The sequence below is a fragment of the Ctenopharyngodon idella genome, chromosome 3 (assembly GCF_019924925.1).
Source record: "Ctenopharyngodon idella isolate HZGC_01 chromosome 3, HZGC01, whole genome shotgun sequence".
Taxonomy (NCBI): domain Eukaryota; kingdom Metazoa; phylum Chordata; class Actinopteri; order Cypriniformes; family Xenocyprididae; genus Ctenopharyngodon; species Ctenopharyngodon idella.
Genome location: NC_067222.1, coordinates 37,436,866 through 37,453,345, shown reverse-complemented (window position 1 = coordinate 37,453,345; position 16,480 = coordinate 37,436,866). Strand labels below are relative to the sequence as shown.

The 16,480-nt window shown below is 35.3% G+C and overlaps 2 protein-coding genes across 2 annotated transcripts in view; one reads left to right on the top strand and one right to left on the bottom strand.

Annotated features, from left to right (window-relative positions):
* nsmce1 (NSE1 homolog, SMC5-SMC6 complex component) overlaps positions 1-16,480 on the bottom strand; it is a 135,014-nt gene that overhangs the window by 79,874 nt on the left and 38,660 nt on the right. The gene's annotated exons all lie outside the window — the stretch shown is intronic.
* Positions 188-8,153, top strand: ubfd1 (ubiquitin family domain containing 1). The gene is made up of 7 exons (XM_051887738.1): positions 188-408; positions 1,228-1,509; positions 3,820-4,028; positions 4,155-4,220; positions 4,533-4,638; positions 4,717-4,799; positions 7,119-8,153. The coding sequence occupies exons 1-7, from the start codon at positions 393-395 to the stop codon at positions 7,227-7,229; spliced, it is 873 nt and encodes a 290-aa protein (XP_051743698.1). The 5' UTR covers positions 188-392; the 3' UTR covers positions 7,230-8,153.

Genomic DNA, 16,480 nt, shown 5'->3' with positions numbered 1-16,480 from the left:
TACTGTCATTAAAATTTGTAAGTTTATAGTTTACTGGATAACAGTTATGAATAATTAAAAAAAAAACTTCAACTTTGTTTGGGCATAACAAACTTTTTTTTGTCGAATATGCTAGAATCCCATGTCACTAAATTTATGATTTAAAAAAATCCTTACTTTCAGTAGGCCTACACCAGGGGCTATTTGCATAAACTTAGCCACTATGTTAAGACGGCGTCTTAAGAATTAGTTTGATCAACTAGCAGTTAGATGACAAACTTTTAAGACTAGTGCAGTTTATGCAACCGGCCACAGATTTTAAAATCGCAAAGTCACTACGGGAAGCTGCAGAGCTCATTCACTGACAGCACGCTCTTTCCCAGAAGCCTTTCCTCATATTGTACACAATCATCATGGCGGCGCAGGATGGTAGGTAGCATGAAAATGTACTTAAATGCCATTTCCACTGTCTTTGCGGTGTTATTTATAAACGTATAACATCAGTTGCAGTCATTTGGAACTTGTATAACACTGAATGGATGTTCCTTTAACTTGTCAGGGTTAAATAATAGCTAGATATTCTGTGATTAGCCCAAACAGCCATCTCGAAAACTTCGGCTGTGTCACAAAATCTAGTGAACTATCTACCTAGATGGCATTCTGGGGAAGAATCGTGAGCGCGCTTGAAACGTTCAAACGTTTCTAGAATGTTCGATGATGGAAATCGCGGGAGCGTTTGCAACGTTTTAACGAAGGTTTCAATCTAGCCCACAGTGTCCAAATGATGATGTCTATATAGGCAGCTCACTGACTTTTGAGACACAATCTTGATGTGAGCTTGCGAATATTAGCACAGCGCCTGGCTAAGTTACCGATGACTCAGTTGTGTACGATTACAACACACAGCCTTTATTGGGTCCGTCATGGTAACAGTTATTGGTCTTAGTTCAACAGTTGGGTTCAAATAACGATAGGGGAATTTACTAGATGTTTCTACGCCTTTGGACAGGAGATAGTCCGTTAGCTTTAAAACTATCTACACTGGAGATAATCTAGTTAGGATATTTAATAAGTAATACATCTAAACTGCCATCTGTGGTGGTGTATAGGAATCTAGCATAAATGAATCCAGCCATGTTTTATTTTTATAATTTTTGAATTGTCATGGACATACCAGTACTCTACCCTATTAAAAAAAAACAACTACTTTTGATTGAAATATACTCTCATCTGTAATTGATCCCACAGGAAGTGAGGTAGTAGGAATGGAGGCTGAGGTCACGCAGAAGGTACCAGAAGTGTTGTGTGAAGCTGCTGGACAAGGAGATGCAGCCGGGACTGAACAAGCATCTCCTACCGATGGTGAAAGCACGTCAGCTCAGACTGCTGCTGTCAGCAACGGAGAGGAAAGTGACGAGGGGAAAGAGATGGTGGAAGTGAAAATCATTTGGAACAAAAACAAATATGATCTTAAAATTCCTTTAGACAGCACTGGTGCTAAGCTGAAAGAGAAGATTCACACTCTCACTGGTAATGTAACTCTCATCATGAAAGTTGTGGGTTTAACGGCATATATACTTTAAAGTCAGAATGAAACAGAAGTTGCAGCAGTCTTTTCTTCCCTATTGTGATGTACAGTATCTCACAGAAGTGAGTACACCCCTCACATTTTTGTAAATATTTTATTATATCTTTTCATGTGACAACACTGAAGAAATGACACTTTGCTACAATGTAAAGTAGTGAGCGTACAGCTTGTATAACAGTGTAAATTTGCTGTCCCCTCAAAATAACTCAACACACAGCCATTAATATCTAAACCGCTGGCCACAAAAGTGAGTACACCCCTAAGTGAAAATGTCCAAATTGGGCCCAAAGTGTCAATATTTTGTGTGGACACCATTATTTTCCATCTCTGCCTTAACCTTCTTGGGCATGGAGTTCACCAGAGCTTCACAGGTTGCCACTGGAGTCCTCTTCCACTACTCCATGACAACATCATGGAGCTGGTGGATGTTAGAGACCTTGCGCTCCTCCACCTTCCGTTTGAGGATGTCCCACAGATGCTCAATAGGGTTTAGGTCCGGAAACATTCTTTAGCAAGGCAGTGGTCGTCTTGGAGGTGTGTTTGGGATCGTTATCATGTTGGAATACTGCCCTGCGGCCCAGTCTCCGAAGGGAGGGGATCATGCTTTGCTTCAGTATGTCACAGTACATGTTGGCATTCATGGTTCCCTCAGTGAACTGTAGCTCCCTAGTGCCGGCAGCACTCATGCAGCCCCAGACCATGACACTCCCACCACCATGCTTGACTGTAGGCAAGACACACTTGTCTTTGTACTCTTCACCTGGTTGCCGCCACACACGCTTGACACTATCTGAACCAAATAAGTTTATCTTGGTCTCATCAGACCACAGGACATGGTTCCAGTAATCCATGTCCTTAGACTGCTTGTCTTCAGCAAACTGTTTGCGGGCTTTCTTGTGCATCATCTTTAGAAGAGGCTTCCTTCTGGGACGACAGCCATGCAGACCAGTTTGATGCAGTGTGCGGCGTATGGTCTGAGCACTGACAGGCTGACCCCCCACCCCTTCAACCTCTGCAGCAATGCTGGCAGCACTCATACATCCCAAACACAACCTCTGGATATGACGCTGAGCATGTGCACTCAACTTCTTTGGTCGACCATGGCGAGGCCTGTTCTGAGTGGAACCTGTCCTGTTAAACCGCTGTATGGTCTTGGCCACCGTGCTGCAGCTCAGTTTTAGGGTCTTGGCAATCTTCTTATAGCCTACGCCATCTTTATGTAGAGCAACAATTTTTTTTTCAGATCCTCAGAGAGTTCTTTGCCATGAGGTGCCATGTTGAACTTCCAGTGAACAGTATGAGAGAGTGAGAGCGATAACACCAAATTTAATACACCTGCTTCCCATTCACACCTGAGACCTTGTAACACTAATGAGTCACATGACACCGGGGAGAGAAAATGGCTAATTGGGCCCAATTTGGACATTTTCACTTAGGGGTGTACTCACTTTTGTGGCCAGCGGTTTAGACATTAATGGCTGTGTGTTGAGTTATTTTGAGGGGACAGCAAATTTACACTGTTATACAAGCTGTACGCTCACTACTTTACATTGTAGCAAAATGTCATTTCTTCAGTGTTGTCACATGAAAAGATATAATAAAATATTTACAAAAATGTGAGGGGTGTACTCACTTCTGTGAGATACTGTATATCGGAGTGAAACGGCTTCTCAAATGGAAAAAAAAATGTAGGGCGGGACTTGATTTTGTCCAATAAACACGTCATCAGAGAAGAGATGCAAGAGGGAGGAGAAGTTTTGATTAAAGATTATGAGGGCACATGAGTATGCATGGATAAATCATTTATAATTAATACTGCTATATATAATATATAGTTATATATATATATATATATATATATATATATATATAAACTATTAATGAAACATTTGGACATACTTGACTGAATTTATAATTAAACAATTTGATATAAAGATTGATCAAATGCTTGAAATCAGTTTCAAAGAACAATTATAAATTGTAACAGTATGAATTTCTTCTAATATAGAAGAGCAGCCAACAAGTTTACAGCATACATGTGCAACTTTTTAAATACAGCTTAAAAAGCATTTTTTTTTTTTCTCTCCCTAAATGTGGAAAATAGATTTAAAAAGGAAAGAAAGAAATGTAATACTGAGGAACTGACTATATAATGTTATATAATATGGAACCACTGTATTATATCAGGATCAGATTTTGAAATTAAATGCCTAAAACATACTTCTCTTTCCTTTTTTTTGTATCATCATTAGGTCTTCCACCCGCTATGCAGAAAGTGATGTACAAAGGATTGCTACCAGAGGACAAGACGCTTCGAGAAATCAAAGTTACAAATGGTGCAAAGATTATGGTGGTTGGATCAACAATAAATGATGTACTAGCTGTAAATACACCGAAAGAAGTTATTCAGCAAGAGGTTAAAGCTGAGGAGAACAAAAAGGAGCCATTGTGCAGGCAAAAGGTGGGAAACTTATTTGCATAACGTGAACTTTAGCAGTTAAATAATGATGGTATATACTTAGAATGCTTATAATTATACTGATGTACTTATAGTTTATAAATGTTCTTGTGGATACTTTTTTCTCAGCAACATAGAAAAGTTTTGGACAAAGGAAAACCAGACGATGTTATGCCATCAATAAAAGGAGCTAAGGTAAGCAGAACCCGTGAAGCATAAGATATGATTAGACTGTACCAGATTACTACACACCTGCCATACAAAATTAATTATATGTGTAAACCTCAAGAATATTGTCATGCAATACGTTTTAAACTGCTATATGTTCTCACAAACAGAATTTTCACTTGTGGTCTCACTATATGTGATATTTGTATATATGTGTCTTAATGTAAAGTATGTCAGTTTAGTGATCATGTCCGCAGCTGTAAAGCTCTCTTTAAAAACACGGAATAAGTTCTTTGTGCATGCTAATGATATCCGAGTGATCTCTGATTTGTCAAACAGGAGCGTCTGCCAACAGTGCCTTTATCAGGAATGTACAACAAATCTGGCGGAAAAGTACGACTCACTTTCAAACTGGAACAGGATCAGTTATGGATTGGAACGAAAGGTGATTTCATCTTTAGATTAAAAAACATGTATTTGTGATGCTTCCTTTATGCTTATCTTGATGTTTTCTGGCCTGCAGAAAGAACAGAAAAAATCCCGATGGGTTCCATCAAAAATGTTGTGACTGAGCCAATAGAGGGTCACGAGGACTATCACATGATGGTATGTGTTTATCACAACATTTTCAGCTTCATTATATCGGTCATTCTCAACCAGGATTTTGTAACTTAATAATACTAGTGATAACTATTTTACATAGATATTTATATACGTATATGTAAAGTACATACAATTATCACTAGTATTATTATATACAGTGGCTTGTGAAAGTATTCGTACCTCTTAATTTTTTTCACATTTTGTTATGTTGCTGTCTTATGTTAAACTACTTTAAATTACCTTTTTATCAGTCTACACTACATACACCATAAATGACAAAGCAAAAAACAGATTTGTGACAACTTTGCAAATGTATTAAAAATAAAAAACTTAAATAATTACATTGCATAAGTATTCATACCCTTTTTTGGGACACTTGAAATTTATATATATATATATAAGGTTAAAAAGAGATGCTCTACCAAAAATCAAAAGTTCAACTCAATTGAACAAAAGGTGCAACACTCACTCTAGAAGGATAGTTCAACCAAAAATTAAAATTTTTCCATGATTTACTCACCCTCAAGCCATCCTAGGTGTATGACTATCTTCTTTCAGACGAACACAATCAGAGATATATTTTAAAAATATCCTTAGTCCTCCAAGGTTTATAATGGAAGCCCAAATTTTGAAGACAAAAAAAATGCACCCATCCATAAAAAAATGAATCCATATGACTCCGGGGGGTTGATAAAGGCCTTCTGAAGCGAATCGATATGTTTGTGTAAGACAAATGTCCTTATTTAAAACTTTATAAAGTAAAATAACGAGCTTCCGGCGCAACAGCCATACGCATTCGATGTATGTCCAAAAAGCGTTAACTTCCGTGATGTAGTACAACAATGACATGACGTTCTACACTATGACATGATATTGTTGTACTACGTACACAATGGACTGGGCAGAAGGTTCACCTTACAACAGGATAATAACCATAAGCACACAGCTAAGAGAATGCAAGAGTGGCTTATGGGCAACTCCATGAATGTCCTTGAGTGGCCCAGCCAGAGCCTGGGCTTGAACCCAATCGGAACATCTCTGGAGAAACCTGAAAATGATTGTCTGTCCACTGACGGTCCCCATCCAACCTGACAGAGCTTGAGTGGATCTGAAGAGAAGAAAGCCAGGAAATCAGCAAATGCAGATGTGCAAAGCTTGTCACATCATACCTGAAAAGTAGGGCCGGGTAAAAAATATCGACTTCTCATTTTTACGAACCCATATCGATTCTTAAATCCCAAGAATCTATTAGTCAGTTTTCAGTTGAGGAATGAACAGATCATGTAGTGCGCCTCCCATCCAATAAATCACAATAATCTTTGTGCTTTGTTACTTTTGATATGAAGCAAAGTCTCAGATTTCAAATGACATCCATCTTATTATGAGATTCAAAAAGTAATGTTTAATGTGGCGTGACAGATCACTGTAGCGCCTCAGTTAAAGAGAAGCGGCAGCACCGAGTGCATGTGAACATCCTCTCCTCTGCTTTAATACCAGTTACAGCACAAAATAAACATAATTAAACATCTGAAGGTATGTTAAAAGATAGAGTACAACTTACCGAAATCCATATCATGTCTCGTGTAATAGCTCAATCAGTGTTTCAACCTCGGAAAGATGTCAATAAAACAGCTTGTAAACATGTCATGTAACGTCACGTTTACCTCAGAAAAAACATATTCAGTGACCATAAACTCATTAGTCAGCTAGAAACTCTAGAAAGCAGCATTCTGATAAATATATGCACCGATACATATTCATTATAATATTCTCAATATTTAATGCATGTTTGAATAAATCAGTTATGACAGCCACAATTTAAATGTTTATATTTCAAAAAAACGAATTGGAGAAGAAATATGATTATATAATTCTAAACTTTATTTATTATAAAAAAACATTGAGTGTAATTTAAGTGTTTGTATATAAATAAGTTAATTTTAACCTTCAATATTATAGTAATATAGTACCAACTGACTCCCATGTGTCGAAATCGGAATCGAATCGCAAGCATGTGAATAGAAATCGAATCGAATCGTGCAAATTGTGTCAACCCAGCCCTACGGAAAAGGCTTGAGGCTGTAAAGGTGCTTCAACTTAAGTACTGAGATAAGGGTACAGATATTTGCAAAGTTGTCACAGATCTGTTTTTGCATTGTCATTGTGGTGTATGGAGTATAAATTGATGTAGAAAAAAGTCATTTAAAGTTGTTTAACATAAGGCAGCGACATAACTAAATGTGAAAACAATGAATGGGTACGAAGACTTTCATAAGGCACTATATATAAACTTTTTTGTTGTTTGTTTATTTTTTACCATAGGCATTTCAGCTGGGTCCGACAGAAGCCTCACAATATTGGGTCTACTGGGTGCCTGCACAGTTTGTTGATGCAATCAAAGACACAGTTCTCGGAAAATGGCAGTATTTTTAACGTGCCTATAGACACTGAAGAATTGGGATTCAGAGCAAAAGATTGAAAACATTAACTGGAGCCAACACAATAATCTGAAGAACTGATTTTTCTGAAGTATATCCAGAGCAAACCGAAGGATTGCTGTTGGACAAAATATTTTGGGGGTTTTAAGTGCACTAAGTGTCAGCATCCCGTTTTTCAAACTGTTTCACCACTCTTTTTTTTTTTTTTTTTTTTTTTTTTTAAAGCAATCCCAAGCATAAACAGAAAATTGTACAGAACTTGCATATACATTTCTCGTAGTTATTCTGAAAGAAATAAAAATTATTTAAGGAAAACGATCAATGCAGTAGAAAGATTTTATCTAGCATATTCCTCGATTTACCGTACAACTCGAGCAAACTTGCCAAAGTCGACAGTTCACACAGTTGTTGATTTTACAGTCAGCTTTTATCATTGCACAGATTATAGTTTACATGTAAAACAGCAATGGTGTAAAGCTCAAATATGGGATTCATCCAGGTTAAAAGAACATTGTTGCATTTCATGTGGTTCAAAAAATTCTTCATTTTCCTCCAGACTTGTGATGGCACATGGAGAGCTCATCTCATTTAATATTGAAAGCATGAGGCTCGTTGCAAAATTATAACCTGAAGCCAAGAGTACATTTGCTCTGCCTTTCGACACAGTGATCCTTTGAAAAAGGCAATATCTTCTCAATATTTTATTGTTAAATGCACCAACGTCCCTAGCCCAAGTTCCTCTCAAATCAGATGTAATATTAGGGAGAACAGTGTTGATGTGCCCTTAATACTCAATCATATAACTGAGTTACTGATGAGTGACTATTTTGATCATGCATGTTGTTGTTTTTTTTGTTTTTTTTTTCAAACGGTGCTAACCAAACATTTTTATTTCAATAAAGCCCAAAGGAAGGAAGAATTACAGTGACCTTTCTGTAATAAATTTGCCTGGCCTGTATACTGACATTTCATTTAAACAAATCTAAACTTTATGTATCAGCTCATAATTTACATTTCTCCTAAATCACACATTTTAGCAAATACGTATTTAGTTCAAGCTAGTAAGCTACATAATTTAAAGTAACTGATTATTTTTCATATTTAGAAAGAATATAGCTGCCTGTAGTTGAGCATTTTGTTATGTGAATGGGTAACTGAGTGGTAAAGTGTCAGTCTCAATTAATAGGGATGAATGGGAATATGACTAGTATTACAAAATGTGAAAAATAGTTTCACTGCATTCAAATTATTTGAATATTATACCATTACACATCTGGTTAGCAAATATATGCAGCAAAAGAAGACTTTGGAATGGGATTCTGCTTAAAGGGTTAGTTCACCCAAAAATTAAAATTCTGTCAAAAATTACTCACCCTCATGCCGTTCCTTCATTCATCTTCGGAACACAAATGAACATATTTTTGATAAAATCCGATGGCTCAGTGAGGCCTGCATCGCCAGCAATAACACTCCCTTTTTCAATGCCCAGAAAGCTACTAAAGACGTATTTAAAACAGTTCATGTGACTACAGTGTTTCAACCTTAATATTATAAAGCGACGAGAATACTTTTTGTGCACCAAAAAACAAATAATGACTTTATTCAACAATATCTAGTGATGTGTGATTTCAAAACACTGCTTCATGAAGCTTCAAAGCTTTACGAATCTTTCGTTTCGAATCAGTGGTTCAGAGCGTGTATCAAACTGCCAAAGTCAAGTGACCTATTGAAGTTTCAAAACACTTATGACGCAACAAAGCCTCATTTACTGAAATCGTGATTTTGGCACTCTGAACCACTGATTCGAAACAAAAGATTCGTAAAGCTTCGAAGCTTCATGAAGCAGTGTTTTGAAATCGCCCATCACTAGATATTGTTGAATAAAGTCACTATTTTGTTTTTTTGGCGCACAAAAAGTATTCTCGTCACTTTATTATAATAAGGTTGAACCACTGTAGTCACATGAACTGTTTTAAATATGTTTTTAGTAGCTTTCTGGGCATCTGAAAGTGTTAATTATCTTGCTGGCGATGCAAGCCTCACTGAGGCATCAGAGTTTATCAAAAATATCTTAATTTGTATTCTGAAGATGAACGAAAGTCTTACGGGTGTGGAACGACATGAGGGTGAGTAATTAATGACAGAATTTTCATTTTTGGGTGAACAAACCCTTTAAGTACTTCTGTCTCTTTGATGATCATATATTTATTTGAAATGTAAAAAATGTCATGTTCTCCCCTTTTTTTTTTTTTTTTTTTTTTTTTTTTTTTCCCTAAGTCATATTTCTATGGCCCCATATTATAAACAAGCCTTCTAATTTCAGTTTACAACAGACATCTAGAAATATAATTAGGCATATTAGTTTTACTTCAATATGTCAGTTCTCCTTCACAGCTCACTGTTGTGGCAATTTTTGTTTTGCCTCAAATCTTAAAAGCTCTCATTTTATTGAGAGGTCCTAAACTCATATCTCAGATATATTATTTCAATTGCTATTAAATAAATTGAATATGCATTTTGCCACTCGGTTTTAGAAGTCGTATTGCTTTTCAAAAATCTGCTTTCATGCATCCCAGGTGTAGATCTTAAGTTAAGAAGAAAAGGAAACAGCCTTAAATATGCTTTTGCTATGTAGCAGTGGTGTAACACAACTAAATTATTACTTTTTTAACATAATGTATTAACCTAAGACCTGAGCTTCAAACAAGCATGATAATGGTGATCAGTGTTAAGGCTTATATGCATTACAAGTAACGAGGTACATAATCAGATTTTAATCAGAAGTAACCAGTAAAATTTTAATTTTACAACATACAATAAAAAAAATATCTGAGTTACTTTTTCAAATAAGTAACTCAAGTTACTTTGTTTTCCTATGAATTTTCGGAAAGCTCTCTTGTCCCCATTTTGGGAGAAATCGGGAGTAAGTGCTGAGGCGTTGTGTGTACAAATGAGTACAACAACAGCATAAGTTAGTAATTTTAAGCAGACTTCATTAGAGTCATTACCATGAGAAGTGATGGAATACAAAGTTTTAAAATTGCAGAACATGCCAGACCAAATATGAAATGAAGAAAGTGAAAAGGTAGTACAATATAAATACAAAAGAGGGCACCATAAAGTTAAAGTCACCATGAAATCAAAATTGAAAATTCATGTTTTTTTATTTGTTTGTTTTTCAAGATATAAATGCACTGCACTAGCTTTAAAAAAGCATAAACATTATCCTCAAAACCTAAATGTAGTTTATTCATAATTCTCACCATGTGAACACTAGTGAGCATGTGTAAAAAATACCCACAGGTGAGTAAATTCTCAATAAATGTTTTTTTTTTTTTTTTTTTTTTTAATCTTACTGAAGTTGGTTGAATAAAGAATTTTTTTTTTTTTTTTAAACAGTACTTTGTATTTTAAATGTGTTAGGTACAGTACTTCAATTAAGCAATACAGTGGAGCCTTTTGCATCATAGCTTTTGCTACAACATAGACTTTAGCACAGCTCTCAGAAGATCTAAACTATCCATTTGTTTTAAACAGAATAAAATTTTAGATTTACATTACATTAACATATATTCATTTTATGTAATTTGATATGCAACTCATTTTATCCAAAGTGACTTGCAAAGGAAGATCATCATAATCAATTCATCATTTATTTTACTTTTTGTTTGACTTTGAAAAGGAACCATTTATACTAGTCAGATGCAAATTCATCACTGTCGTCTGCAAACAGTCAGCTCAAGTTGTCATCCTATATAGTTTCTAGATGTTAGTTGAGCAGTTTGATGAAAACACTGTTGCTGTAATGTAAGGAATTTTTAATCTGTATGTGGTAGTACATGTTTATCTTCATAGACTGATCCAAATGAACCATAGCCATGCGTCACCCCCCAGTCCTAAAATACCTTAAACATGCATAACAAGATGCACCTGTTTATCACATACTGTAGCAGGACAGCTGATGGAAAAAAAAAAAAGAGATGGTAATCTGTGTTTTTAATTTGTCTGAAAAATAAATGCCTGAAAAAACTTGTTTGACAGTAATGTGTGTCTAGCCGTAATTACAGGGATGTTTTTGTCATTGTTTTCATTCGTTTACTTGACAATGATGTACTAAAAATTGAAAGGTTTTTTTTTCGCAGACAACATTGTCAAAACGATTCATGCCAGTAGTTGGCGGAGTCACTTTGTAAAGAAACACTTCACATCTATCAACTGAAAACGTAATAATACGCATGCGCATGACGTCGCCGTTTTCACAAATTCATGTTTTTGTAGTTTACACAGAGTCGATAATGGTATAATTTTCAAAAACTTGCACATTGAAACTTTTTTCAAAAGTTTGCGTTTTCAGGCCTGCTGTTGTCTTGTAATTGAACGGCCAAAACACATAAAAAGTTTCCTGTTTTTAGCTGAAAATGGTGTTGCGTAAACGGCCCCTTAAAGGGTTAGTTCACCCAAAAATGAAAATTCTGTCATTAATTACTCACCCTCATGTCGTTCCACACCCGTAAGGCTTTCATTTATCTTCAGAACACAAATTAAGATATTTTTGATAAAATCTGAGCGATTTATGTCCTTCCATAGACAGCCTATGCAATTCAAAAGTTGATGCTTCAAAAAGTACATAAAGAGATTGTAAAACTAATCCATATGAATTGAGAGGTTTACTCCAAATCTTCTGGAGAGACATGATCACTTTATATGATGAACAGATTCCATTTAGGCTTTTATTCATATATAAACATTGAATATCGAACGTAAACAGAAGCTCGACCGAACCTGCTTGATGCGTGAGAACAAACTTCTTGCGGAAGCTCAAACGTGCTGCGTAACATGAGAATGAACCTTATTTGTTCTCGCACGTCAAGCAAACATGTTTACCACAACTGATTTGTGAGTTGATGAATGTTTATATGTGAATAAAAGCCTAAATTCAGTCTGTTCATCATAAAAAGCGTTGAGTCTCTTTAGAAAATTTGGACTAAACCGCTCAATTCATATGAATTAGTTTTACAATCTCATTATGATCTTTTTGAAGCGTCAAAGAGTCAGTCGTGTAGCTGTCTAGGAGGGACAGATGTCTCAGATTTCATCAAAAAGATCTTTATGTGCATTCCGAAGATAAACGAACATCTTGCAGGTTTGGAATGACATGCATTCAACTTATCAAAAGTGACAGTAAAGACTTTTATATGTTAGACTTTTACATTGTATTTAAACAGCTTTAGCTTTTTACAAAGAACAATAAGGAAAAGGGAACAGCACAAAGTATTAAATTACCACATTAGAGCATGAAGAGATATCTGGTGAATTAATATTAGTGAAACAAAAGATACCTAAAGATTTTTTTTCACTAGTCATTTGATCCAAAAAAAAAATTCAATGGATACAAACAATTACACAAGATATCTCCCATATCCAAACAAGTTTATGTTAGCAGAATATTTTATTTTGAAGTAAATACATGTAGTCTCTTATGTTTTCCTGACACCAAACTATATATAGTATGTAGAGTATATATGACGCATTTCAGACTGGGTCACAATAAAGTTTATACTGCTTCAGAGCTGAAGTGCATCTTTGTGCATATATGTAATTTCATAATTCTATTGTCTCTGAAATATGGTCCCCAGAACAATTCACTTCACTTTGATGTTTGCGTGATTACTACATAAATAAATAAGCATTTAGAAAAGTGAATTCTCCACTTAATGATTATTATTTAAGACACATTAATACAAAGTTTCTGTCATAGTTTGAATGAGAAGCTGGTTTGTAAATTAAAAGTATTTGGTTTCTTTTTCTCAAGGTCTTAGAGTTCCCATTTATCATTTTCTTTGTTCTGGGCCACTGGCACTCAATGCAGCAGTGATTCTTTACATTTCTTAGATGGTTTGATATTACCTATAATCACTGATTTTGTTAGTCACTCTAGACAAGAAGTCTTTCTGCACAAGTGCACATGTATTGTGTGGAAAGAATCTGGAAAGTCCACACTTTTGGACTGTAGTCACAAGACAGCGTAGTCCCAGACTAAAATGCATGTTTGAGCTGTTTTAACTGAAACCAACTTGCACTGACCAATTCTAAAATAGGTCAGCGCCATTGTTTTGTCTCAAGCACACCAGTAATGTTTGTTTTTTTTTCTTCTAAGGCACATTTATAAAAGCTACTTAAATGTCCTAATTACACTAAAGCTTAATCCTGGCTTAATCTAAGCCCTGTCTGTGAAACCAGGTTAATCATTTTTGGTTCTTAACAGATTCCATCACAAATTGTGTGAATAATTTCTTCCTTGTTTAACAGTTTCACTGATATTTTTACACTAGTTTTCAATTATTTCCACCTTGTTACACTGCTGTTGTTTATGTAGTCTATGCTTGGTTAAGCAACGTTCTCAGTTATAAACTTGTGCAAGAAGATGTTTTGTAAAAACACCTGTGCCAGTCTCTTTTCCTCCACTGGTTTCTAAAGGCAACTGTTTTACTATTGTGTAAGTTTAAGTGGGCTGCAACTGAAAGCAGGTTAGACAATCTAAACAGGTCTAGTCTGTTTAATTGATAGCTGTTTTACAGTAAATGAGGCTTAACTCACTGGACAGCATCCAGATGCCTTTGTATCTTAAGTGTGAAGTAAAATCTAAAAATTAGTCTACTTAAATAAACACATACAACAGAGCACTAAATTGAATTATGTAGAGATTTTACAGTGCTACTGATGCGAAACAGGTTTTAGTTGTTTTATTAGGTTATGTAAATGTCTGGGATTGACCTGTTTAGGATATTAATGTTGAAGTATGACCTCAAGAGCCATTAAGCATAGGCTGTTTATCAACCAACGTTTCGGCTAGTAGTCTTTGTCAAGGTAAAATACCTTGACAAAGGCTACTAGCCGAAACGTTGGTTAATAAACAACCTATGCTTAAGTGAGTGTGCAGTTGTTCTCCCTTCAATTAGGCTACAGTTTTTTTCCTTCAACTTGCATCTCTACAGGTGTGCGTTTGCTTTCCCTCACTGAAGGGTCTACCAGCAAAACATTCACTATTCTTTATGTTTATGTTCATTTTATTGGTAACACTTTACAACAAGGTTCCATTAGTTAACGAACTAACAATGAAAAATACTTTATCTAGGTTCATGCTAATTTCAACATTTACTCATACATTATTAAAATCAAAAGTTGAATCTGTTAATATTATTTAATGGTCCTGGTCTAACTTGAACTAACAAGCAACATTTTCATTTTTATTAATTAACATTAACAAAAATGAATAAATACTGTAAGAAATGTATTGCTCATTGTTAGTTAATGTTAATTAATTCATCAAATAATGGAACCTTACTGTAAGGTGTTACAATTTCATAACAATTGACCCTTCGCCAGGAGTTTGATTGACAGGTGATCTAACCAATCATAACACAGAATCCGCCATTTTGTCCGACGAAGCAGTCGAGTCAGGGGAGTTAGCAGATTAATGTAGGTGGACTTGAACTTGAAAAATGGTGTGCACTGACGTCTTTCCGCGAATGAAACAACATACCTTCTGATGTTCATTCATGTTTGTTTGATGCTATAAATGAACTAGTAGGAAGAGATGATCGGTTCACGAGCCGCTTGAACTGAGGCACTACAGCAATCTGTCACGACACATTAGAGAGCCACAAAATGGTATTTATTGTTTAAATTTCTTTAAAAATGACAAAATTTGTAATTTGAGACTTCATATCAGACTTTCATATCAAAAGTAACCTGCTCTGTCTTGTCTGTTGACGCATTGTCAGTGTGCTCTTTGCTCCGCGATGTATTTTTCACTGCGTGAGAACATGATGTGTGGCAAGAGATCGGCATAGCTTGTCGGACATAGCAACAGGTCTTTGCGAACGGTCAATTAAAAGGACACTGCACATTAATTGACATGAGCACTGTATCAATCTTGAAAATGTGCCACAGGTTAATTTTCATCTGCAGACCCAACTTTGGACTTGAACTTAACAGAATTCAATATGATCGCAATTTATAAGATTCCCAATTTATATTATGTGTCAATAGCTATACTACAGTTGTGCTCAGAATTATTGGCACCCTTGGTAAATATAATCAAAGATGACTGTAAAAATAAATCTGCATTGTTTATCCTTTTGATCTTTAATTCATAAAATTAGCAAAAATCTAACCTTTCATTGAAGGAAAAGAATTGAAAGTGGGGGGAAAATCACATTATGAAATAAATGTTTTTCTCCAAAGCACACTGGCCACAATTATTGGCACCGCTAGAATTTTTTTGAATTTTTTATGAGTAAAATATCTCTGAAGTATATTCCCATTCATATTTACATTTTTTTTTAGCACACCAGGGTGATCTTGAACATGAGATTGTCCTGTTCCACAGGACATGAGGAAACACAAAGGCCAAATTCCCCTAATCATTCCCCAGGTGAAAAAAAGTACACTTCTATAATGTACTTAAAGTGCTCTATTTTCGCACACTAATTTCGTACTTAATATACTAAAAATTCTTCTTTAGTACTTCTTAAGATAATATTAAGAACAACTAAGTGTACTCAACTGTGCTATTTTGAGACACCATGAAATATGAACTCTCTATATTTAAAAAATATATTTAGATACCACTTATAGTACACTTTAACCCAGTGTACTACAAGTGGTAACTAAAGAGAAGAACTGAAGAGAAGAAGCACCAACATGGAGCTGGGAATCTGAAGGATCTGGAGAAATTCTGTATGGAGAAATGGTCTCTGATCTCTTATCAGGTGTTCTCCAAACTCATCAGGCATTATAGGAGAAAACTCAGAGCTGTTAACTTGGCAAAAGGAGGTTGCAAAAAGTATTGAATAAAAGGGTGCCAATAATTGTGGCCAACGTGTATTGGAGAAAAACATTTATTTCATAAAGAGATTTTCCCTACATTTTCAATTCTTTCACTTCAATAAAAGGTTAGATTTTTGTGGGGTTTTTTTTGTTTGTTTTTTTGTTTTGTTTTTTAAATAAAAGATCAAAAGGATAAACAATGCAGGTTTATTTTTTCAAGGTTCTTTGTTTATATTTATCAAGGGTGCCAATAATTCTGAGCACCACTGTATGTACTTACAGAAAAAAAAAAAAAAAATTGTATTACAAAACCTTTTGCTGCGATTGAGGTGGAATATGGGTAAAGGTTTGGGACAGGTTTGGCGGTCTGGTTAGGTTTAAGGGTTGGTTAAGTGGTAAGAGAAGGGTCAACAG

Excerpts from the sequence above, each read along its gene's own strand:
- ubfd1 (XM_051887738.1), top strand. Across the intron at positions 1,510-3,819 it reads GAAGATTCACACTCTCACTG|GTCTTCCACCCGCTATGCAG; the intron begins GTAATGTAACTC and ends TATCATCATTAG. Across the intron at positions 4,029-4,154 it reads AGCCATTGTGCAGGCAAAAG|CAACATAGAAAAGTTTTGGA; the intron begins GTGGGAAACTTA and ends CTTTTTTCTCAG.